The sequence below is a fragment of the Diceros bicornis genome, chromosome 21, assembly GCF_020826845.1.
Source record: "Diceros bicornis minor isolate mBicDic1 chromosome 21, mDicBic1.mat.cur, whole genome shotgun sequence".
Taxonomy (NCBI): domain Eukaryota; kingdom Metazoa; phylum Chordata; class Mammalia; order Perissodactyla; family Rhinocerotidae; genus Diceros; species Diceros bicornis.
The window spans coordinates 16,723,786-16,750,733 of NC_080760.1; the positions used below are offsets into that span (position 1 = coordinate 16,723,786).

Consider the following 26,948-nt stretch of genomic DNA (forward strand, 5'->3'; position numbering starts at 1 on the left):
TCCTGTGTGTTAGGAACTGTACTAGGTGCTGGCAGTACAGTGGTGATTCAAAATAGACCCACTCCTTGCCAACGTGGAATCCATGGTCTAGTAGAAGAATATTACTCAATGATTAATATGTATTAATCAGTAGTCACACAAATACATATTGGAATATAGTTGTGATAAATACTGCAAAGGAGAATGTGTGGCACGGTGATGAGGCGCAGAGGAGAGTTTGGGGATGGAGGGGGCAGTGTTGGAGAGCCTGGCAGTCTTTGTCTTTAACTGGAGAGATCAGTACACTTACATTAACAGTGGTTACTAATATATTAGGACATTTTGTCATTGTTTCTGTTTTTCTCTCCTTTGTTGCCATCTTTCGTATTGACTGGATTTTTCTTATCCATTTTTTCCTGTCTGCTATTTTGGAAATTATACTCTTTCTATTATTTTAGTGCTTTGCTCAAGAAATTTTAACATGTGTACTTAACTTATTAAAGTCTGGAGTTAATAATATCTTTGCCTTTCTTTTGAACAATTTGAGTCCTTTAACACCAGTCATTTCTTGTATTTTGGTATCTTTTTTTTCAACCTCCCCAAAACATTGATCTATACAATCAGTGTATGTTTAGAATTACCCACATATTTACATCTCTCTTTGTCCATTATTCTCTTGGTGTCTTTTTTCTTGCAGTCACTATAATTTATACTTTAAAATGTATATTTTGGGGGTCAGCCCAGTGGCGCAAGTGGTTAAGTGTGCGTGCTCCGCTGCGGTGCCCCGGAGTTCACTGGTTCGGATCCCGGGCGCGCACTGACACACTGCTTGGCAAGCCATGCTGTGGCGGCATCCCATATAAAGTGGAGGAAGATGGGCACGGATGTTAGCCCAGGGCCAGTCTTCCTCAGCAAAAAAAAAAAAAAAAAAAGAGGAGGATTGGTAGATGTTAGCTCAGGGCTGATCTTCCTCACAAAAAAATAAAATGTATATTTTAACACTCAAAGTATGGAAAGTACATGATCCATCATTTTCTTTTGCACCTCAGATGTGCTGTCTAGGATCACTATCCTTCTGTCTGAAGTATGTATTTTAAAATTCCCTCTAGTGAGGACCTGTTGGTGGCAAACTCTGACAGCTGCTTTTTGAAAATATCTTTATTCAGCCTTCATTCTTGAAAGGTATTTTTGCTGGATATGCAATCCTGGTTGACAGTTAATGTCTCAACACATTGAAGCTCTCATTGCACTGTCTTGTGACTCCTTGGCTGCTGAGAGGTCAGTTGCCAGTCTTCCTGATGGTTATTTCTGATTCATTGAATGCTCCTGCATCAGTAACAAGCTCTGCGTGGTGCTGCAGCAGCGGCTCTGCAGACCACGCTTTTGGTAGCAGTAGTTTAGCGGACACATACATTTCTGATGCTAAAATCCTTTCCTTAGAATCCTGCGTATGTAGTTAAAACTTTGACTATTCGTTTTTATTCCTTCAAAAGATATTGAACAGGGCTGGCCCCGTGGCTTAGCGGTTAAGTGCGCGCGCTCCGCTGCTGGCGACCCGGGTTCGGATCCTGGGCGCGCACTGGCGCACTGCTTCTCCAGCCATGCTGAGGCCGCGTCCCACATGCAGCAACTAGAAGGATGTGCAACTATGACATGCAACTATCTACTGGGACTTTGGGGGCAGAAAATAAATTAAAAAAAAAAAAAAGATATTGAACAGAACAAGTAACTGAAGGCTCCCTGAGAAAAGCCAAGGTAAGTTAGTTATGAGGAACAAACTTTAAATTAGTAACAGAGCAATGCCATAGAGCTTTCATGAAAATGTTTTGAAAATTAAGTTAGTAAGTTACAATAGGTGCCTTCCTTCATTCTTTTGTTATTTTTACCTGAGAATATTTCTTTGCCTGTTTTTTTCCCTACCAACAGTTTAGAAATTAAATGGGAGTTTCTCAAATAATCTTCTTAATATTTATTCTAAAGTAAGTGTGTAAACAAGAATAGACTCTTAAAGACATTTATGTATTTACATTAGTAAGAGATAATTCATAATTTACTGGATAATCTTTTCATTAGTTCACTTTGAGAATTGCTAAGAACAGTGATCTTCGGAGGCTGTCTACTTTTGAAGTATCTGTACTGTTTTAACTAAAAGTAACAATATCAGATATTGACATCACCTTCAAGAATGTTCCCTTACCTATATTCATAATAATGAATATTTGTGGCATACACTTTATGTACGGGAAGGAGAAAGCATTCTTCAACAATTCAGCATTATGGTTACACAACATTTCTTTGTCTAAGAGATGGTCACATTATAATATATCATTGCATTTGACTTTAATCTGACAGTTAAGACTTTCAGAAAACTTAGCTGTCGAGGTACACTCGAGCAGCTTTTTGTTCTAGACTGCAAACTGTGTTCCAGTTCTAGATGTATATCTTTTTGTCTTTAATTTTGAAATTTGTTTTTGTTTTCGGGTTTATTGAATGTATTGCTATTTTTTTAGAAGATTTTAACTCTCAAGTACAATATAACAACTGTGTTTGTGAATGAAATGCAAAATTTATATTCTAATAGTTAAGTCTGTGACTGTCTCTTCGCTTTCATTAGTAAAGACATTCTGTTTTATGAGTTTCACTTCTGTCTTTCATGGACAGCTACAGGAATAAAGTAGTCTTTTATATATTAAAACTAAGAGGAAATAAGTAGTATAATCACTTCAAACAGTCTTTCAAAGCACATCTCATGATAACGTTGTTGGAACAGATGGTCGCAGATAGGGACTAACAGACCTAGTGAGTAGAGCGTATTAGAACACAAAGAGCACCATGCTCGCCAAGCTAAAAATTACTTTAGCCATTTTGCACTTCATATTTTCTCTTCTCTTTTCCAGATGCCAGCCTTCTGACCCTCTAGTACTTGATACTTTCTTTATGGACAGAGTTTAGGTCTCCAAAGCCCACCCTAAACCAGGCTCTGGGCTAGGCCTATCTCCATATTCAGAGATCCAGAATGTTCTTTAAGACATAAAAAGAAATGAAACATGCATGTTCTCCCCGTCCACACCCCCCACTCCCAAGTCTCCCAGAGGCTCTTGGACAGCCTTCCTCTTTCTTGTCCCCCACCTTCTGTCCACCATCCAGACATCTTTGTCATTAATTGTGTGGGCCCTGTATTCTGAGAGTGTATAATAGTGTCTCAGCCCCAGAGTGAAGAGCAGAACCCAACCAAGTCCTTTCAGAGAAATTGGGATTGCCTCTGCTGTGGTGGCAAATCAGTTTCATTTTGCTTGCCAGCCTCCTGTCACATTGAGAGCAGTTATCTGGGACACTCCCTTGAAAAGAATTCTAAGTCTTCTGCCAGGGGATTGGTTAATGGAGTCGGCTAGGGCTTGTAACCTGGGTGTGGTGGCTTCTTGGGTGGAACCCGGGTTACTGGAAAGAACGTGTGTGACATTTGTAATCCAAGGACTGGAAGACGCTGTGACCTTGCGCAAGTTTCCACTGAGGTCTTGAGTCCTCATCTGTAGAATGGGGTGACGATAGTCACACGTCATAGGGGAGGCAACACTGCTTCAATAATGTAAAACAGAGTGTGCAGTGGTGGTGGTTTCTTGATTTAATTCTTCACCCGTGAGGAAGACTTGCGGAAAGGATGCCACTGTGGGCTGCAGCGTGCATCAGAAGAACCCCGTTGAGTTTGGGGACAGAAAATCTCTACAATACATTTTCAAAATTTGCCTGTTGAAATGGGGCTCTAATAAAAGATACAACTTCCATTTTACTGCTTAAACTTTTCCGTTCACAGTATGTAACCTAGAGACTGCCCTTTGATTTATAGCTTCTGCAACTTAAAACATCGGTTGTAATTATAATCCAACTCAAAGAACTACCAAGAGAGGCTCATTTTTAGTTTTTGTTCCCTTCTACTTTCTCCTAACAGTTAATTCTTAGTCACTTAGTCTGATACCCTAAAATTATTTGTGCTGTAATCTTTGTCTCTCAGGATTTCCAGAAGTCTGTTACTGTCTGGTGTTAATGAAGTCATCTTCCTGTGAAGTCTTTCAACTGCCACCCCTTGTCCCCGAGCCATTAATACAGCAGAATTCCTTTTCACTCTGAATGGAACATCCAGTTTGTTCCCCACTAGACAACAGGCCTCCTTGAGAGATTGCCATAATATATATGTGATGTTAGCATAGTGTTGGGCATATATTTGTTGCCTGATAGATAATTTTTTGAACTATTGAATGAATGAATTAATGAGTGTTACAGCATTTATTGTACATTTTACTTGGCTGCTGGTGTGTGTTTACCCCCCGGGCCTACTAATCCTTGGGGGTGGGGACTGTGTCTTACTCATCTTTGTATAACCCAGTTTTCAGGCAGAGTGTTGGGCACACAGTAGGTGAACTAATTTAGTCAATTTCTTAGGCAAATAGGATTTTATGGTAAATTTAATTTTTTCTCCAGAATATATTTACCACAGTTGTTAGAATTGAAATAGCAAGTGTCAGAAATTTACTTCAATATCAGAACAGGACCATGTAGACAGGGGCTTATTTGAATAAAAAAGCACATTTGGATCAGAATTCTAAATTTTTTTTTTCCCCCCAAAGCCCCAGTACATGGTTGTATGTCATAGCTGCACATCCTTCTAGTTGCTGTATGTGGGACGTGGCCTCAGCATGGCGGGAGAAGCGGTGCATTGGTGCGCGCCCAGGATCCGAACCCGGGCCGCCAGCAGCGGAGCGTGCGCACTTAACCACTAAGCCACGGGGCCGGCCCAGAATTCTAAAATTTGATTTAAAGAAATTTCAAGTAAAACGTTTAAACTTACATTTCATTTTGATTTGCCCGTTGAAATTGGACCCAAGTGAAAGGCATATCTGCCATTAATTGCTTTTAGAAAAAAATTTTCAAATATTGGAGTATAAAACTTAGCCAACTCTCTGAAAACAGCATGTCAGATTATAATTTATATTTATTTTTAACCATTTTCACTGTGAATATTGCACACGTACAGAAAGTACACAGAATATAAACCCCGTGGTTATCACTAAGCAAATGCCTATGTATCTACCACCCAAATCTGACTGTTCTCTAAAACGTTACCCTAGAGATTATAGCATGCATCCTTGACTTTTTAAAATCCCACATTAATTGGTATTTTCATTGTCCTCCTGGACAATGCAAGGACCTAAGATCAGTTCAATTCCAGTTATCCTCTCTTGATTTATTTGCTATTATTGTGTATTTTGATTCTATTTCTATTTTGTATTCATAAGTCATTGTTAGTGTTGTTATTAGATGTTATCATTATTCATAATTGCCAACATAATTATCATTTTTGTTATTCTTCGTTTCTTTGTACATCTTCAGCCTTCTATCTGGTATCATTTTTCTTTTGCCCAAAGAACACCCTTTAATGCTTTCTTTACTGCTGAGCTGCTGCTGGCAGATTGCCTTGTTTTTATCTGAAAGTATCTGTTTCATTTTCATCCCCAGCATTTTGAAGATGTAACTCTGTTGTCTTCTGGCAGCTTTTGTTTTTATTAAAGCCAGCTGTCTTTTTTTTTTTTTTTTTTTGGTGAGGAAGATTAGCCCTGGGCTAACATCTGTGCCAATCTTCCTCTGTTTTGTATGTGGGATGCCACCACAGCATGGCTTGATAAGCGATGTGTAGGTCCGCACCCAGGATCCGAACCCACAAACCCCAGGCCGCGGAAGCAGAGTGCCACTTAACCACTACATCACCAGGCTGGCCCCTGAATATTTTCTTCTGTCTTATCCAGCTCATTAATTTTCTTGCAACTCTGTCTAGTGGAGTAAACCCACCCGCTGAGTTATTGATTTGGCTACCGCATTTTTTCATTCTAGAGTTTCTATTTATTCTTTTCAAATCTGTCGTATGCTGGATTCTAGTTCCTTGCCAAAGTCTTGTTCTGCTTTTTCTTATCTTCTTGAATATGGGGATCCCCTTAATCCAGTTTCAGGATTCAGATGATGCAGGGCAAGCCTGTGTCCCTCTGAAAGCTTGTCGGCTTCTGGTTCACCTGACTCGGTGGTCAAGCGCCTTCAGGGTCCTACGGCAAAGCCCTGGGCAGTTCTGCCCTCACCCCACGCTGAAGGCCCTGTGCTCTAACTGTTGACTCCCTGGCCCAGCAACGCTGGCAAGGGTGCTGCTCAAGCTCTTTGCTCTCATCCATCTTTTCTGGAATCAACAAATGCCCTTAGAGGTGTTTCTGCCTTCTCCTGGGTCTTGGCCCAGTAGTTCTTCACTGCCTTGTTAGCCCTCTCTTGCCTTCTCAAAGACGTAGCTTATATTTTGTCCAGATTTTCTAGCTGTCTTCAGTGAGAAGATTGGTTTGTATTACCTACTTCACCGTTACTGAAAGTGGCAGATCCCTTCATTACTGTTTCATTTTACTCTGACATTTCTCCCCTGATATACCTATTTGCAAGTTTTGACTTGAATGCCTAGCCAGGTTTGCTTGTTATTGGTCATATTCTTACTATTAATTGTTTATCTTTATAGAGAATCAGGTTTAATAATAACATTCTTTAACATAATTTATATCAAAATATTTTTGAAGCTTTAAATAATTTTTCCTGACTCTAAAAGCAGCTAAGCTCATAGTTAGCCACTCTGGAAAATACAAAAAAAATATAATGATAATTAAAGATACAAGACATTGGCAAACCTACCACATGGTTTATAACATTGTATGTTTTAGTTCTTTTAGTCTGTGATTTATACATGTGAGCATATTACAAACATATATGATAAAATTGGAATCATAAAATTTTTATACTGAAGTTATCATTTAACATTATACTGTGAGCATTTTCTTGTCATTAATTTTTTTTAATATGCTTTTTTTTTGTGTGTGTGTGAGGAGATCAGCCCTGTGCTAACATCCGCCAATCCTCCTCTTTTTTTGCTGAGGAAGATGGCCCTGGGCTAACATCTGTGCCCATCTTCCTCCACTTTATATGGGACGCCGCCACAGCATGGCTTGCCAAGCAGTGCGTTGGTGCGCGCCCGGGATCCGAACCGGCAAACCCCGGGCCGCCGCAGCGGAGCGCGCGCACTTAACCGCTTGCGCCACCGGGCCGGCCCCTTTTAATATGCTTTTTAATGCTTACATAGGGTTCTCTTATTTGGTTGTAATATTATTTAGTTGTTCGCTGACTTTTATTTCAAGTTTTCATTATTATAGATTAGTCTGCAGTGATCATTTTTGGACACAACTTTCTGTGCAAATTTGCAATTGTATAATTATTATTTCAGTGGGTTTGAGTGTTCCTAAGGTTCTTTTACTGAGGCTTTTAAAAAGTGAGCTGATAATTGCATTTTACATTTTCAGTTGTTTAGATTCAAGCTGCAGGTCTCATTGTTCATTTAGGATCTGACAAATGATTTAAGGGTAAGGAGCACGTTGGATCCCTGGAGAATATACAAGGGCCTAACACCACTTAAGCAATTGGACACAAGTTGAATTTATTTACATATGGAAGCAATCATTGGCAAGAACGAGGATAAAATATGTGACGCCACAGGAACACTTTGTAAATAGAACAGGAACAGTTTGTACACGACCTACCAAATGTAAGGCAGCCCAACCTAAGTGAGCACTAACTGAAGGAGAATGTAAATATGCCCTCACTTTCTTGCACTTTTAGATTAGTTGTGGTCATTACATAATCTGCTCCTGGCAAGTCTTCCCATCTCCTTGGTTCTCATTTGTGGCAATATTTCATTCTTGTTCAGAACTGATGATTGGGTGATTTCCATATTCTCTCTTTCCGGAAGTACTTCTAACCCAGTATTCTTGGGTCTCTGACTTATTTTGACCTTTTCTGTCTGACCGTGTTTAGATAGAAAACCATGGCTAGTCTTGCCCCTCACCCCTTTGCACAGACCTAGGTCCTCGTGGATCACTCTGTCACCTTAGTATATCCACATCTTCCATGGTGGGCCAAATTCCCATCCAACAGTTGAGTTTTTACATAATAATACAGTAAATATGTCTCCGCACACAGACCTTCTATTATGAAAATTTCACTCTGTGCTTAAAAGAGCACAGTGGTGAGTCATTTGTGATGTGTAATGACCTTACCATCACATCTTTGTTTTATCTCTGTCTCCTTTCTCTGGACTATCTCTCGAAGAACAAGTTCCTGGATGGCAACTTGGCCCCAGGACTATGGCTTATGGCTTGTGAGCACGGAGTGAAGGGCCGGCCACAGGGCTAGAGGGACAGGGGAGAGGATGATAGTTGCTGGAGCAGCGAGGGCACAGCTGTGTGTAGGAACCAGGACCTACCGTGGAGTGAGAAGAACACCGAACGAGGAGCCAGAACTCTGTTGTCAGGAGCACTGTGATGTGTCAGAGGCTGAGCAGGAGAGAACAGGGATGCACGTGAGACTAGGTATCTGGCCTGTCGGAACTTGAGCAGGCCGACAGGAAAACCGAGGGCAGGCCTGAATACCAAAGGCTGAATAAAAAGAGCAGGGTTAGGGGCCAGATGGACAAGCTAAAAACATGATTATTTGGACATCCTGCAAGTACTTTTCAGCACACTGTATCTAATCTTGTCATAGTCCTTCAGTCTTTTTTATTTCTGATAATGACAAGATGTATTTTGTCACCCAGGCTTGACATCTCAAGAGTCTTGTTTGCTTCCCTTTTTCTTTGCATCTAGTCACTTACTAAGTCTCTCATAATTTTGCCTCCATGTGGAAAGGCTTGGGGTTCAAACCATGGCTGTTCCACACGTAGGACCTAAGATAAAGTCACTTAACATCTCAAACTAACGTGTTAGATGACAGTCTGCAGGGTTGTCATGGGAATTAGAGATGAAGTGGATAAAACCCTTTTAGCTGTCAGCCCGACTGTTGCTATCATCCCCAGTCTGGTTTCCTGCCTCCGTTTTAGCCTCCCAGACTCTTCCAGCTCGATCTTCCTAATGATATAGCTCTGATCACATCATATCCCACCTCAAAAACCTTTACAGCTCTTCCTTAACTGTTTAAACCCCCAAATTCCTATTACGTTTTGAGGACTCTCCACATCTGGCCCTGCCTGCGTTTCTTGTTTCATCCCCTGACGCTTTCCTTTCTGGACTGGATTCCAGCCTCATCGAGCCACTTGCTATTTTCAGTACAGGCCCCTGTCCCAGTAGCCTAACTCATACTTGAAATTGTTTTTTTCCACGCCTCTCAGGTTCCAGAACCTTCTCATCTTTCCAGTCCCTGTGCAAATGCTACCGTCTGTCTCTACTGTTCCTCCCTATGACCCCGGTCGCAGCCTCAGGCTTCAGTCGTATCTTTCTCTGAACTTCCATTATTCTTTCTGAGAACTTTTGTCATGCATATTGCTTTATGCGTTGTGTTTCTTGGGTCCATGACTGACTTAACCTCATATTCTGAGTCCTGGAGAGTTCTTCCTAAGCACTTAGCAAAGTACCTGATCCGTTGTAGGTAACTGGTAAATGTATTATGATAATAAACCAGGCAAGGGGATGATAACAAGCTGATTAGGAGTTGACAGGCCCGTTGGAACTGAAAAGACAGGACAGCAGCTGCGTAGTGCTGGCTCAGAAGGTCTGGAAGCCGGGTGACTCTGATGCCAGCTAGGAGCTTATATATGGTTCTTGTGGAGGTGTGAAGAGGTGAAGGAACTCATTTGAGTGGCTGTTATATGCCAGTCACTCTTCTAGGTGTTTAACGTAATTTACTCATTTGAACCCCAATCAGATCACACTCTTCTCTTCCTTAATGTTCTCCGTTGGCTTCTTGTTACACTTAGAATAAAATCCAAACTCTGTAACTAGCCCTACAGCCCGTGATTCCTTAACCAGCCTGCACTACCTCCTCGCCTTTCCGTCTTCTCTACCCTCTCCACTCCACTCCTTCACGAAAGCTTCGCCCATGAATCCCAAATTTATGTTTTTCCTTTTTCCGCCTTAAAACCGACCCCATTGGGGGCCGGCCCGGTGGTGCAAGTGGTTAAGTGCACGCACTCCGCTGCGGTGTCCCGAGGTTCTCCGGCTCAGATCCTGGGCGCGCACCGACGCACCGCTTGGCAAGCCATGCTGTGGCGGTGTCCCATATAGAGTGGAGGAAGATGGGCACGGATGTTAGCCCAGGGCCAGTCTTCCTCAGCAAAAAGAGGAGGATTGGCAGATGTTAGCTCAGGGCTGATCTCCTCTCACAGACACACAAAAAACAACCCCATTATAATAACAACAATGAATACGTTATCTTTGTATGGTGTTTTTCTTTTTAAAAACACACTCTTAGGTTATTTCATCTGATCTTATTTCAGTCCATAACCTTTGGAATGCCTTTTCCAAAGATAAGGGTATAGAGGGAATGAAATGCCAAGAAAACTTGACGGTTTATCAGAGAACATCTTTGCCAAACATCAGATGCCAGTTGTGGGACTAACTTGCACCTTCCTTTAAGCCCTAAATATGTTCTGAAAAGTTTTCTTCAACTAGAGTTTTGCTAATCATGCTCTTTAAAATGTGCTGTGAGGTTTCTTGGATCTTTGGAGAGAAACAAAAAGCTGGTAGTTCTGATACCCATTGTGGAGAGGGTGACTGGTGACGGGTGAGAGGGAGATTTACTTTCCACTATATACCCTTTTGTACCTTAAAAAACATTTTAACCACATGCTTGTAGTATCTATTTAAATTAGTAATGTATATGTATACTCTGGGAAATTGCTGTTCTCATTAGTATAATTTTTTTTCTTTTTTTTGTGTGAGGAAGATTGGCCTTGAGCTAACATCTGTGCCCATCTTCCTCCATTTTGTATGTGGTATGCCCCCACAGCATGGCTTGATGAGCAGTGTGTAGGTCCACACCTGGGATCTGGGCCTGTGAACCCTGGGCCACTGAAGTGGAGTGCCTGAACTTAACCACTATGCCCCTGGGCCAGCCCCTAATTTTTTTTTCAAAAAGCAATCAGACCATATTAGACAATTTGGAAAAAAGAGGAAGAAGGACCATTATTCCAAATCCTACAACAATCCTAAAACAATCACTTGGGATTGCCGTTTAAAAACGGATTCTGGAGTCGATTTTTATTTATTTATTTTTTTATTTTTTCCCCCAAAGCCCCAGTAGATAGTTGTATGTCATAGTTGCACATCCTTCCAGCTGCTGTATGTGGGACGTGGCCTCAGCATGGCCGGAGAAGTGGTGCTTCGGTGCGCTCCCGGGATCCGAACCCGGGCTGCCAGCGGCGGAGCGCGCGCACCTAACCGCTAAGCCACGGGGCCGGCCCTGGAGTCGATGTTTTGTAAACGAATAACTGACTCTCCATTTGAACCTCTTCTATAAATAGGTATTTCCAAATATGATTTTTATAGTAGGGTATGCCTTTAGTTGTTAGTAAAAGAATTTTCTCTGTGTATGAAGGTTATTATTCATCTTTTCTCTCCATTTTGACGAGTAAAACATAGAACTCTACCATACGTTTCTAAACTTAGAAAAAAGGAGAAATAACAATCCAGTCTCAGCCCGAGCCTCATCTAAACTCGAGAACGCCTGCCCCGACAGTCCCATCACAGTTGATACACGTGCATAGTAGGCAGCAAGGGTAGTTAGGAGGAGTAAAGTGACTAGAAATGCAGAAGGAGAAGGGTCAGAATTTCACAATAGGTTGGCTGAAGGGGATAAAGGAGATGGTAAGCCCAAAAGTAATCAGGTTTCAAGTATGAAGAGGAGACTTTAAGAGATTGGGTTTGGGAATTGAAATTCCTGGATTCAAATCCCCTCTCTCCCTTTTGTTAGCTACCCGAGCTTGGGCAGTGTTCGTAACCCCTGAGCCTCAGTTTTCTCATCTATAAAATGGGGATAATTTAGCATCTTCTTCATTAGGTTATTGCAGGAATTGAGAGAGAGAATCCACATAAAGCGCTTAGCATAGTGCCTGAGTGTTTTCCACTTTTAATTATTAATGGTGATGCTTTTTTTTTTTTTTGGTGAGGAAGATCAGCCCTGAGCTAACATCCATGCCAATCCTCCTCTTTTTGTTGAGGAAGATCGGCCCTGGGCTAACATCCATGCCCATCGTCCTCCACTTTATATGGGACGCCGCCACAGCATGGCCTGACAAGCGGTGTGATGGTGCGCCCCCGGGGTACGAACCCCGGGCTGCCAGCAGCGGAGCCTGCTCACTGAACCGCTATGCCACGGGCTGGGCCCTGGTGATGCTATTTTGTAAGGTAGAGAACAGAAAAAGAGGAGTGGAGGTGGGAGATGTTAGGGAAGATGATTTCTGCTAAGATGAGCTGAGTTTGAAGTACCGAGGGGTATGTATTCAGCAGTCTCCAGAAGACAGCAGTGTGGGCCTGCGATAGCAAGGGGCTCCCGTGTGCTCCTGCAGGAGTAACCATCCCGGCTCTCCCACTGAGGAGCTTTACATTCATTCTGGGACACTCTCCTAGCCGGTCTCAGAGCTCTGATTGTCTGAACCTGTGAAAAATGTTTGATCACCTGAAAAATCTTGTGGTTGCTCATTAGATGTGCGCTGCTAATGGGAGAGTTTGTGTGCTTTTCCAGCCACTGGAGTGAGGGCTGCCACATATGTTTGTGCCACTTGTTCATTGCTCTAGGGTGCCTGGCCCACGGGGGCAGTGAGGTGAAATCCAGCTGTCGCCTGTGCCCCAAGCCATGTACCCTTGGCTGCATCTGAATGGGCTGGCATGTTTCTGCCTTGGGAATGTTCGCCTGCTCCCTCAGTGGGTGGGGCTCGGTGTTGAAAGTTAAGCGGCTGTTGAAGTTGAACTCCATGTGGTCAGTATAATTTTCTATTATGAGGACCATTTCCTGGGGTTACTTAAATTGTTTTCTTTCTCCTTGCAGATCATCAATGCTGTGGTACTGTTGATTCTGTTGAGCGCCCTGGCAGACCCAGATCAGTATCACTTTTCAAGTTCTGAACTAGGAGGTGACTTTGAGTTCATGGACGATGCCAGTAAGTACATCACATAGCAGTTGTAGATATTTTGGTATTTTCAAGGGCAGGGAATCCAGCTGCCAGTTCTTCCTATTAAATTACAAATATCGATTCCTGGGCCCATTTCAACTGATACTTAACTTTCTTTCCATTGTTACAAGTCAGGTGAACCAATTTTTATGTGCTGCCCATGTTCTGCCTCTGTTCTAAGTCCAGGAGTCTACATAAGATCTCTCTTGTTTTTATTTTTTTCATCTTATGTTAACTTACCCGTTTTTTAAATTATTGCTTTGTCATAATCTTTTTACCCTGGGCCTTTTGGCCTTTTTGGGAGGAGAGGGAGCAAACGGCAGGAGGGAAGGTTAGAAGGATAACACATATCTCATTGTGTCTTCACACAATTGTGAAGACACAGTTGTGTTTGAGTATTTACCTTTCTCCCAGGAGGTGATCATTCTCCAGTCCAGAAACTATGTTGCTGGTTTTTTTTGGTGAATTTGGGGCCTTTTTCCAGATAAATGGAAACATGCACAGGGATGTGGATGTGGGGTAAGCAGGAGGAGGCTAGACCCAGCTCCAAGCACACGGAAACCTGAACATTTTATATTATAATCATGCTGTGTCCATGCTAACTGAAAGGGGCAGTCCTGGCTTTGGAGAACTTTAAATGCATTTGAAAAAAAAAAATGTGGCTAGGGCAAAATGGGTAAGAAGGGGGAGAGTGGCTGCAGACGCAGTTTTAGAGGTGGACCGGGGGCTTTCACAAGACATGGCAAGGCGTGTGGATTTTATTCTCAGAGTGAGAAAACCTATTCAGTGGTTTTAGATAATTCAGTGGTTATGAACTGATGTGTTTTAAAAAGATCTCTTTTGGGGGCCGGCCCCGTGGCTGAGCAGTTAAGTGCGCACGCTCCGCTGCTGGCGGCCCGGGTTCGGATCCCGGGCGCGCACTGACGCTCCGCTTCTCCGGCCATGCTGAGGCCGCGTCCCACATACAGCAACTAGAAGGCTGTGCAACTATGACATACAACTATCTACTGGGGCTTTGGGGGGGAAAATAAATAAATAAAAATTAAAAAAAAAAAAGATCTCTTTTGTTGCTGAGCAGAGGATGTATTTAGGGGACTGGCTGTGTGAGCACAGAGAGCGGGAGACTGGTTTTGGGGACATTTCTCTGCAATCCAGGCTATACTGGGGATGGGGAGAGGGTAGGTTTTGGAGATGGGGTTGACAGAACTTGCTGGAATGGGTGGTGAGGGAAAGAGAAGAATCAAAGATGACTCCTACTTTCCAGCTTGAGTAAATGTCCTGCATCTTTCCTGGGGTCAGGAGATGAGAACACTTAGGGGAGAAAACTTGACTTAGCCTAATTTATGAGAGTATAGGCCCTGAAGCCAGAAGACCTCAGTTGAATCCTGACCCAGCCATGTATTAAATGTGCTAACACGGGGCCAGTCACTACCTCTGTGCGCCTTTGTTTCCTCCTCTGAAGGATAGGGGTGATCATAGCATCCACCTCATGGGATTGTTGCAATGATTACATTCATACATGAAAAATGCTTAGAATGGGGTCTGGCCCCTAATAAGGGCTCAGTATATTTCACTGTTTTATTAGCCATTTTTATTTAGATACGTTAACAGTTGAAATGTGAGCTTTTGTGTGTGTGGGTGTGTGTGTGTGAGGAAGATTGGCCCTAAGCTAACATCTGTTGCCAGTCTTCCTCTTTTTGCTGAGGAAGATTAGCCCTGAGCTAACATCTGTGCCTATCTTCCTCTATTTTGTGTATGGGATGCCGCCACAGCATGGCTTGATGAGTGGTGCGTAGGTCTGTGCCTGGGGCTCGGACCAGCGAACCCTGGGCCGCTGAAGTGGAGGGCATGAACTTAGCCACCACGCCACTGGGCCGTCCCCCGTGAGCTGTCTTAAAGTGCAGAGATTAAAAGGGTAGTTGGAGATGTGAATCTGTAACCCAGACTTCTGGGCTGAGGTAAATACGAGGACATCAGACTAAAAGTGGTATTTATGTTAGGGAAATAGTGAAGAGAAATGGGAAGGGGGTCCATGAGCTCTGAAGGAGCCCCAGCATCAGAGGTCAGGAGGAGGAGCCTGAGAGCAACTGGTAGTGAAGTAAAGGGAAAACCAGGAGATGCTTTCTGTCCATCATCTTTTTTTTTTTTTTGACCAGGAGTATTTTATTAATTATAAGATTAATTACATAACGTTACTTCTTCATTTGACTAGTAAACACTGGTAAACCTAAATGCTATAATATTGCATTAGTACCCAAATCAAAATAATTCTGTCCATCATCTTCCACCGCCATTGCTTCCTACTCTGTACCGCGAAGTCAGGGCATTGTGTTATCCCGGGGTTTGAGACCTGGTCAGGCTGGGACATGACCTCTGCTGTAACGTTGCTCGCTCTCTCTATTCTGAATAACCTGCTATTCTTATGAATTTTTCCAGAAAGGATAATGAGTTTCATTAATGTTAAATTAATCTCTCTCTGCCTTCCTTCTCCTGAGTTAAAAGACTATATAAGCTATAAATATAATGTTTGACATTATAAAAGTAAATTTTGTTTCGTTGTTTCCGGTAGCAGGATTCCTTTTCTAAGGTAGTTGAGGTTAGAAAAAGAAATTTTAAATGAGACAGCTAGTTCTTTCTGAATTGAAAAGTCACACTGCATGCCTTGTTCTAATTGCCAGAGATTAAGCTGGGTAGGGACTATCTGACGGTATAGGCTTAATTTAGCTGACTTCAAAGGCTTGCTGGTACTTAAGACTTTAAAATAGTAATCGTTTTGTAATGTCCTGAATATTAATTCCAGTGCGTTTGAGATTTCTCTCCTATTTCCTATATTTGAAAGGAATGAATGAACAGTTGTAATAACTTTTAGGACTATCTAGCGATCATTTAAATCACATGGTTAAAAAGGTACAGGAGAGTGGATATTCACTTGAATCATTTTTTTTAACTTCTTTCCTTTTACATTTCCTTTTGATATGTTTTGATGTCCTTTCTTTAATAAGTTTGTAGGTCAAAAGTCATGGTGTCTGACAAGCCTTGGTATATTTATCTCATGTGAATAGAATTAAATAGTACTTAAATGAATACAATCAGTTGCTTTAAATTGTGCTTGAAAATTATGGAATATATTGGAAAAATATAGAATTATGTGGAATATAAGTTGATATCTTTTTGGAATGGTGGTAGCCGTCTGAAGATTTTATTCAGAAGGACAGAGCAGGAATGTGTCTCACTTTTCCATATGATATGTTACTAAAATAACCTGGTAGAAGAAAGCCAAATTTTATTATTTACATTAAAATGAGGCAGCTAGGAGAATCCACTGGGCTAAAGAAAGAAAATGTGAGAATTTCACTTTGTTTTTAAATGCAACTCTTTAACATTCCTATTTATATATTTTTTTTAATGTAATACAAAAATATTAGTAATAATGCATATTTATAGTTTGTAAATATATGCTTTTTTTGTGTGTGTGTGTGGGGAAGATCAGCCCTGAGCTAACATCTGATGCCAATCCTCCTCTTTTTGCTGAGGAAGACTGGCCCTGGGCTAAGATCCATGCCCATCTTCCTCCACTTTATATGGGATGCTGCCACAGCATGGCTTGACAAGCGGTGCATTGGTGCTTGCCCGGGATGTGAACCCTGGGCCGCCAGCAGCAGAGCATGCGCACTTAACCGCTACGTCACAGGGCCAGCCCCCTGAAGCGTATTCTTGAACTCTCTATTTTTTGCAGCTTTCCTATATGTCTAAAATGATTTCAAAATAAAAAGTTTAAAAAAAGCAGTTGCAGTTACTGACTTAGATCAAAGGCTCATGATTGAAAAGCACTATGTGTGGCATGTTGTATTTTATGCCCATAACGTACTTTGAGAAGAAGTAGAATGCATGGAATTTTATTTGTGAAATTTTAATGGATCGACAAAGAACTATAACAGGAAGTGTAGTGCTATGCATAATACCAAAGAACAGATCACTCAAATTCATTTCTGATTAGTTTTATAGCAGATTTGTCTTTCTAGTCACACTTACGTTCATTTTATACACTAAGTAGACACACCTGGCCTGAGGCAGGAACTAGCCATAAAAATAATCAAGAATTGATGGTTACCTGATTTAGGATAAAGACACCACCACATTTATTGGAGAAAGGCTAGTCTTTTCAATGAACGGTTCTGGGTGAAATCAGTAAGAGAAAAACAGATACTTCACAAAAGAAGATATGCATATGACCAATGAGCATATGAAAATATTCTCCACGTTATTAGTTGTAAAGGAAATGCAAATTACAAGCACAGTGGTGAAATCACTACACCCCTCCAGAGTGGCCAACATCGACATAAGTGACAATACCACCTGCTGATACGCGTGTGGAACCAGGTGGAGTTCTCAGCTTGCTGCTGGGGGTGTAAATCATACAGCTACTTTGGGAAAACTGAATACACACCTGCCGTGTGACCCAGCAGTTCTACTCCTAGATACGCACCCTACAGAAGTGGGTGCTTGTGCCCATCATAAGCCATGTATAAAATGGTCATAGTAGCTTTGTTCATAATAGCCAAAAATTGGAAACAGTCCGGATTTCCACCAGTGGTAGAATAGACAGAAATGGAGTGATGAGAGATGAAACAATACAGGCAAGAGGGGTGATGGGGATTCATTATACTTCTGTGTACACTTATATACTCCTGTATATGTTTGCAAGTTTTGATAATAAAAACTAAGAAATAGGAAAAGAAAAAAAAAAAAGAAGGATCAGCTGGGGCTTTCCGTATGGCTATTGGCACCACAGAGTAAAGCTCTCCTTGCTCTGGCATTTGGAAAGGGTCCCAGGCTGCCTACCTGCTCTCTGTTCACACCGCCCCAAGCAAGCTTGGCAGTCAGTCTGCACAGCTGTCCACTTGTGCATAAAGATCCCAGCAGTCTAGAGGAGGTAAACATAATCATGCAACAGCAGGGGAGCTGAGCCATAGGAACCGTCGTGGCCCTTTATTTTCATCCATCTACCCTCCCATCTTTCCATCCTTTCATCTGTTTATCTCTTCAATCACATGGCTCAAAAGGTTGCATATTCTACACCTTGACTACATCTTGCTTATGTTTTTAAAGGATAATTCAATGAATATTTATTTTCAAGGAGATCTTTTTACAAAGATGTAGGTGTAAGACCACTAGAGATGGTGAAGTAACTTGGATAATCAAGGCCGGCTGTTACTATGCCTAGACCGAAAGATGAATGGGAGGCTGTGGTTACTGGAGGCACAGCCAACCCCAACAACCTCACATCAGGGGGACAGCCTCACTCTATTCTCTTGTCTGGGCTCATCATTGGCTAAACTCAGCTGAAGCCAGAGGGTGAGGGAGCCCTGTTGATAGCCCATACAGATCTGCCTCCTGGGGCAGAAAACTGGATGGTGAAGAGTGGATTTGGAAAGGCAAATGGAAAACATCTTCCATTCACAATGAATCATGCACATGCTTATCTGGATGTTCCACTTAACCCAACTATTTTGCTTGGTGCACATTTCCCCACAGGAACATCGTAAAAAACTTTTCCAAATGTCTTTTTTAAATTAGATACATTAAGCCTACAGAAGCCCTTAATTCTTTGGAAGTCCTGAGTTTGCCAGTGGTGGAGCAGGAGTGGATTAACTCAGGTGTCCAGGGCTCTTCCTTGCTCTTTTCTCCCCTCCCTGCTGCTTCTCTGATGGTGCATTTTGTTGTTGTTGTTTGCATTTTAATGTTTTTGAAATCAGGCTGTGATTTACAATTCAGCATAGATTTAGCATGAAGGTCATTTTTTTCTTCCAGATCTTTTTTTTTTTTTTTTTTTTTTTGCTGAGGAAGATTAGTCCTGAGCTAACACCTGTGCCCATCTTCCTCTATTTTGTATGTGGAATGCTGCCAGAGCATGGTTTGATGAGTGGTGTGTAGGTTCCTGCCCTGGGTTCTGAACCCATGAACCCCGGGCTGCTGAAGCGGAGCATACAAGGTTAACCACTACACCACCAGGCTGGCCCCTCTTCCAGATCTTTATTTTGAAAAAATTCAAATCTTTCAAAAAGGTTTCATGTACAGTGAACACCTCTCTTGCTTTTTTTTCATTAACAATAATTTGGAGTTCCTCATTCTTTATAGAATTATCTCTTATTAAATATTGAATAAGGGCCGGCCCCATGGCTTGGTGGTTAAGTGGGTGCGCTCCGCTGCTGGCGGCCCTGGTTCAGATCCCGGGTGCGCACCAACGCACCACTTCTCCGGCCGGGCTGAGGCTGCGTCCCACATACAGCAACTAGAAGGACGTGCAGCTATGACATACAACTATCTACTGGGGCTTTGGGGGGAAAAAATAAATAAATAAACATTAAAAATATATATATTGAATAGGTGTTAAACAATATTTAGAAAATATACTAAATAATGGTACTCTAAGTACTTGTGTACCCACTATTTGATTTAAGAAATTGAATTTTACCTTACTTTCGAAAGAGCCCTGCATGTCCCTTCCTGATTGCATGTCCTTTCCTCTGACCTCAGAGATAGCCGCTCTTCTGAACTCCATCCCTCCTTGGCTTTTCTTTATAGACTTAACATGTACATTTGTATGACTGATTGGTCTGTTGTTTAATTTTCACGTGCTTGAACTTACAAAGTTGGATTACACGGTATGGATAATCCACATAGTGGATTCACGCAGTATGCATTCCTTTGAGACTTGCTTTTCCAGTTTTACTGTGTGTTAATGAAAAAATTATTAAGACACTTGTTAAAAATAGTAAGGAAGACTTTATTCAAAAGGGGCTACTACAGTGGGGGTTTTGTAATAAGGGAGATAGATTGGGCTCAACTCCCACTCCAACGAGGACAAGTGGAGACTTACAGCCAAGGAGCAGGGTCAGGTCAGCAGATGGAAAATTACTAAGAGGAAACATCGAAGCTGGGGGTTCTTGCTGAAGGCAGGCCAGGGTGATAAGTTCTAGAGGGTGGAGGATAAGGAATTTGATCAGATATCTAGGGGATCAGATACCAACGGTGAGGGATTTTCAGTAAATTGACTCAGTAAGATTTTTGCTAAAACTGGACAAACGAGCAGGGACAGAGCCTTTGTTGTATGTCTGTGTCTAATTGAGTGAACCCAATCTGCTTCTAGCATCCAGCTGCAAGGAAATCTGGAAAATTTAGATTTTAGCTTTTTAGCCTCTGCAGAAGAGGAAGACACATTAGAAGGTGGGATTTAGTGTTTTATACCTTTTTTAAAAACAGCTTTATTGAGGTATAATTTATATACCATAAAGTTTACATTTTAAATGTGCAGTTCAGTGATTTTTAGTTAATTTACAGAGTTGTGCAACTTTTTGTTAATATCTGATTACAACTGACGCCTTTCCAGCTATGCAGTCTTCTTCAGTGTCCATCAATAGGGCTTCCAAATGTTTTCCTTATGGATCATGCATATTTTTTATTAAATTTATTTTATTTCCTTCTCTTCAGATCTGGTCACACAACTTGGTTCTCCAGTGAACATAATCACAAAAAATGTAAATGCTGTTTGTTGGTTTTTCTATTCTTATATAAGCAACCTTTATGAGACTTAATTATGTCAATATAAATCTCTCAATATAAGAATGTGGCCGGCAGGAGCTAATTTCCTTATCTTAGAGGGTAGGAGTTGAGAGATTCTCTGAACTTGACATTTAAATCTTTAGGTCCTACAACATGGGTAAACCTTGAAAACATTATGCTAAGTGAAAGAAGCCAGAGACCACAGGCCACATATTGTATGACTCCATTTATATGAAATGTACAGCATAGGCAAATCCGTAGAGAATGAAGTGGATTAGTGGTTGCCAGGGGCTGGAAGGAGGGAGAATGGGGAGTGACTGCTAGTGGAGATTCTTTTTGGGAGAATGAAAATATTCTGGAATTAGTGGTGATGGCTGTGCAACTTTGTTGAATATACTAAAAAAATCCAGTGAATTATACACTTTTTAAAAAGGTGAATTTTATGGCATGTGAATTATATCTCAATAAAAAAGTTTTAGGAGGGTGAATAACACCCAGCTGCAAATAAGCATATCCTTGGATAAATTCTTTATTGTTCCTCTTGGCTGAAAATAGTTTTGCGCCCCCTTGACTCCACTAGCTTTTCATCTGTTACCTCATATTGAATTCTTCCCTCTCTTCCTGGTAGATGCTAAGCATCATCGGAGAGCAAAGATTTGTCCTGTTAATCTTTGCAGACTCACAACGTTTATCCTGTTATACGAATCTGTTGAGTATTCATGAGAGAAATTCTCAGTTTAAGTGTAAAGTTGTCAATTAGCAAGTTACAAAAAAACTCTTCTGTCTGAATATACTTTATTAAAAAGTTATAAACAATTGCCAGAAACATACAAAAGGTGTATTAGAACCTTTCTTTTGTTTTAGGGGAGTAAAATTAGTGCTTTGTATTGCTTATTCTTCCCCAGGTTTTCAACCTCAGAGCAGGGGACCCCAAAGTAGGGACTTGAACTTGAATTTTCTGTTTGCCCCCATGGGCAAAACAGGGGGTTGAGGACTTTCTATATTTTGTTCTCGGTATCTCATACTGTTGCTGTGAATTCATCTGAAAATAGTTCTTCTCTAGACTTAATGGTGAGAATGTACCTCAAATGCTGTTTGTTTTCATGAACTGCAGTGCCAGGAATGTGGCCAAAAATTAGGAAATTGAGACATAAGAATGACTTATGACTAGGCAAGTAAGACGTGGGAACATAAATCAGGTAGTTATCTGGCTAGCTACAAGTTTTATGGGAAGGAAGCAAATCCAAGAAGTATAATAAAAGATAGAATTAGATTATTTAAACAAAGGCATTTTAGAGAACTCCTTTATATGCCTATTCTGTTTCAATGATTAGTTGACCAAGTATCAGGAAGCATTTTCTAATTATGCCTTTGTGGTCTGTGGTGTTGCTTTTCTTAGGATCCTTTTCACATTGGAACAATGTGATGTCAGCGTGCTCCAACTTTGGGTTGGTGGAGCTACTGCGCAAAGAATAAGTAAAAGATGTTCCTCTCACTGACCAGTACTATTACTGATTGTAAAATCCCTGTATTGTTATTAGAACCATTTTCTTATTTACCTGTGATGTAATTAAAAGGAATGAATTTTCATTCCTCAGAGTGACTCTCATATTTACCATGGTGCACAATACATTGTTACAGAGGAGTTGACCCTTGCTCTAGGCTGCTAGGAGGTAGAAGGTTTATTAGCCTGCTCTAGCTTATCTGCTCTGTGCTTTTATTTGATTTACACTTTGCTTCTACCTAAGCTATTTCACATGCCTGTGATATATTCAGTCTGTTCAGTGTGGTTGGCATAAGCATCTATAGGAATAGAATTTTGAAAATTTCTTGGTCTCAAACTAACTTTTTTATAGTAAATGGTATCTCATTATGAATGGTGATATAGGATACTTTATGACTTTCATTTTGTTTGTACCTTTTAAATTTCTCTGAGTTTTATATTCTTTGAAAAAGACGTAAATTTAACATTTTTTATGATACATCAGATTTAGTTCTGGAGTTTTTTTTTCTTCAGAATAGGACATGTAGTTCCCATTAAGGTTATTCTTTTTGTAGGTGTGGGGGATCAGAACTGGCCAGCTCAAAATGTGTCTCTTTACCTTGATTATTTTTTGAAAGACACTTTGACCCTCCCACCCTCCACTGACTGCCTCAAAGAATTTAAGGTAAGAGGCCTGTCCTCAGGACAGGCCATCACCAGAGATAACTCTGGGTATCGATAGACTGGGAGGGTCCTTGCTAAGCCCATTCTTATCAAAGTTCTGTTTACCCAATATTTACATTTGTAAGGGCGATCTCCATTTGTAAACCTATGGGATGACCTTATCTCTAGAAACTTATCAATGCAGAAGGCGAGGCTGCATATTAAGCCTTACTCTTGTTTACTGTGCTTTTCTGGTAACCTCCCATAACTGACACCCCCACCCCTGACATGCTTTGTCTGTAGCTGAAGAGGGTATTTAAAATGAGAACTTCTGCCATTTTGTCAAGTTACCCAGTTTTTCCAGGGTTCTCCCACGTATACATGTTATAAAACTTTGTTTGATTTTCTCCTGTTATTCAGTCTCATGTCAATTTAATTTGTAGCCCAGCCAGAAAAGACCCGGAGTGGGTAGAGGATAGTCTTTTCCCCTACATAGGTTATATTAGTATTTTTATTTTTTGACTACCTCCTTGAGTTATTTGTCTGTCTGTCTATCTATCTACCTATCTATCCATCTATCTATCTCTTTTAAGATCTATGAGGTAAAGAATATCCTATAATGGGCTGGCTTCTATAAAATTACTTTTTTTCTCATTATGAAATATGCTTGGACAGAATTTGGAAACCATTGAAGTAGACAAAGAAGAAAATAATAAACTTCTGCCTGAGTTCAAGTTTCAGAGATTGCTGTAAATTCTAATAGGCTTTGCACATAATCAGTGTATATCGATGTCCAACTCTTTTTAGGGGGGCTATCTGGTTTTCTCAGCACTGCCCTCCACTCCTACATTTGATCTGCCTCCTTCACAGCCAGGTAGCACGGTGGCTAAGAGGATTGACTCTTGGGTTGGACTGCTTGGGTAGAATATCTTGTCCACCACTTGCTAGCTGGGCAAGCTTGGACAGGTTACTTGCCTTCTCTTCATCATTTTTTTCTTATTCTCTAAAATGGAGATAATAGTACCTATCTTTTAGAGTTGTTATGAGGATTAAATGAAATAACACAGCGCCTAGTTCACTGAGGAAAAAGGCACACTTATAAATGGGGAAAATAGAAAGCAGACAAAGGACATTCCACTGTACTCGTAGCTTTATGCAGGAAAGACAAGCCTAAACACTCGTTGCTTCCTATACAGATATCAGCACTGAAATGCATCTTGTGTACTTACGTAGCACGTGTGCACACAGAGACTTTCCCCTTGCATTTAAGGAGTTAAATCTCTCGGCCTTGGTTTTTCGCATGTAAAATGCACTCACATTTGTTCCCCCACTGACTGCAAGAATACTATGAGGTATCCACGAAATTTCCTTGTTAGGTACCTCTTCCCTCACAAGAGGGAAAGGTAAGTTAATTTGGCATTAAATTTATAACGTAAACTATATAATATGTATGTATCCTGAAAGAAATCATGATCTTTTAAGTACTGACTAGTACTAATCATTCTTTTTTGTTTTGTTTTGTTTTTGTTTTTTTGTGAGGAAGATCAGCCCTGAGCTAACATCCATGCTAATCCTCTTCTTTTTGCTGAGGAAGACCGGCTCTGAGCTAACGTCTATTGCCAATCCTCCTCCTTTTATTTTTTCCCCCAAAGCCCCAGTAGATAGTCGTATGTCATAGTTGCATATCCTTCTAGTTGCTGTATGTGGAACTCGGCCTCAGCATGGCCGGAGAAGCGGTGCCTCCGTGCGCGCCTGGGATCCGAACCCGGGCCGCCAGCAGCAGAGCGCACGCACTTAACCACTAAGCCATAGGGCCGGCCCGCTAATCGTTCTCTTAACCTTAATTTTTTTTTTCTTTTTTGAAAATCAAATTTTCACTCCTTTAATAAAAGCCATCAGCATTGTTATGAATTTAGTGCATTAAATCTATAGACCAATTTGAGGAACCTTCTTTTTTTTTTTTTTTTTTTTTTTTTGGTGAGGAAGATCAGCCCTGAGCTAACATCCATGCCAATCCCCCTCTTTTTGCTGAGGAAGACTGGCCCTGGGCTAACATCCATGCCCATCTTCTTCCACTTTATATGGGACGCCGCCACAGCACAGCCTGACAAACAGTGCGTTGGTGTGTGCCCAGGATCCAAACCTGGGCCATCAGCAGTGGAGCGTGCGCACTTAACCGCTATGCCACGGGGCCAGCCCCAGAACCTTCATTTTTTTTGGATGGCAAATGGTCTTTGTTGATGTATCTGTATTCTGTCCTAGAATGTACTTTGACCCTGTGCTTCTGTTTGTGAACCTCCTGCTTAAAATGTTCTCTCCTCTCTGATGCTGGGGATACAGAGCGTGGTTCTAAAACTAGAATGTTCTCCTTTGGAGAAATACCCGTGGGAAGTGGCAGCATAGGTTGGTTCATTGGTCAGTATTTGAAGCTTAAGTATAAGCACCATAGTATAGTAGAAAGAGCCAGAGACTTGAAATCGTAAGAGCAGGATTAGTCATAGTTCAGCTTTTTGATGCAAATGCTTTCTCAGCAAGTTTTATAACCTCTGAGCCCTGGTTTCCATAAGAACAATCTCTACCTCAGAGTTAGGACACTAAATGAGATATCTGTGAAATGCCTTGGAAACTGTCAGCACTGTACGGGTACTTTTCCTGTGTGGGTATTTGTATTCTCTTAGCTTGTGATAACCCCACTCGTTACCTTTAGAAATCCAGTCACACTCTTCTTCTAACCAAAATATCCCAAAGATATGGAAATATGACTTCTTGAATAAATGTTCAGTTAGTACCCACTATGATATAGGCGTTGTTCTAGATGAGCACTGTTTAATAGAAGTATAATGCAAGCACATATGGAATTTAAAATTTTCTAGTAGCCACGTTAAAAAAGGTAGAAAGAAATAGGTGAGATTAACTTTAATAATTTATCTTGTTTAGCTCAATATATCCAAAATATTATTTCAGCGTGTAGTCAGTACATGTCAGCATGTAATCACGCTGAGATATTTTACATTCTTTTTTTTTGCATTAGGTCCTTGAAATCTGGAGTGTATTTTAGTCTTACAGCATGTCTCAGTTCAGATTGACCACGTTTCTAGTGTTCAGTGCCCACCTGTGGTTCGTGGCTTCATTGTTGGGCATCTGTCTGCTTCTCGATGTTGGGGTTGTAGTAGTGAACAAAATATAGAAAGCCCTTTTCCTCGGGAGGGTTCCTCTAGCACAGGGAGACAGACAATACACAAGAAATGCAAATAAGGTAATAATGATTTGTGATATAAAGAAAATACAGCAGTAATGTGGGAGTGACTAGAAGGGCTCTGTTAGCTAGAATACTCAGGGAAGATCTCAGAGGTGTTGACTCTTGAGCTGACACCTGAATGGTTAAAAAGGCAGAGCTAATCTGTGTGAAAATATGAGTGACAGTGCTTCTACTCCGTGGGAACTGCAAATGCAAGGCCCTAAGATGGGATGATCTTGCTGTGTCGAGTAAATCAAATGGTATGGCTGGATTATAGTGAGCAAGAAATGTGGTATGAGATTAGAGAGGTAGGCATGCTCTAGGATAAATAGAGACATAAAGGCCGTGATAAGAAATTGAGATTTTATTTTAAATGAGATGGGAAGCCAGTGGATGGTTTTAATAGGAGCATGAGACACATGAGTTTATAAAATACAAGTTAGACACTCATATGTTAAAAGAATACCTAATTCGTTATATATATAATTCAGTGGACCAGAAGACCAAATTTTTTTATATTGTAACCAATATCTTTCCCTTTTTTTTTTGTTTTGTTTATTTTATTTATTTATTTTGTTCATGAGGAAGATTGTCCCTGTGCTAACATCCATTTCCAATCTTCCTCTTTTTTCTTGAGGAAGATTGTCCCTGAGCTAACATCTGTGCCAGTCTTCCTCTATTTTGTGTGTGGGTCACCGCCACAGCATGGCTTGATGAGTGGTGTGTAGGTCCACGCCCAGGATCCAAACCCACGAAACCCAGGCCACCAAAGTGGAGCATGTGAACTTAACCGCTATGCCACCGGGCCAGCCCCTCTTTCCCATTTTTGAAATAAGCTTATGTATAGATCAACCTCTTATTCAGACATATAATTTAGGGAGAACATCTTTTGGGCACTTTACATCCATTAACCATCGTCTTCTCAAATTCCAAAAGAGCTCTGGTGGTTTACTTAGTATAAAGTTCTCGCTTATAATTGGTTTATAAACAAAATGCCTTTGAGGAGAGACTAA

General features: G+C 41.1%; 1 protein-coding gene across 1 annotated transcript in view; it reads left to right on the forward strand.

Annotated features, from left to right (window-relative positions):
- LAPTM4B (lysosomal protein transmembrane 4 beta) overlaps nt 1–26,948 on the forward strand; it is a 71,047-nt gene that overhangs the window by 9,551 nt on the left and 34,548 nt on the right. The window contains exon 2 of the mRNA XM_058564680.1: nt 12,865–12,976. Coding sequence (XP_058420663.1) covers nt 12,865–12,976 — 112 coding nt within the window. The remainder of the gene's footprint in view (nt 1–12,864; nt 12,977–26,948) is intronic.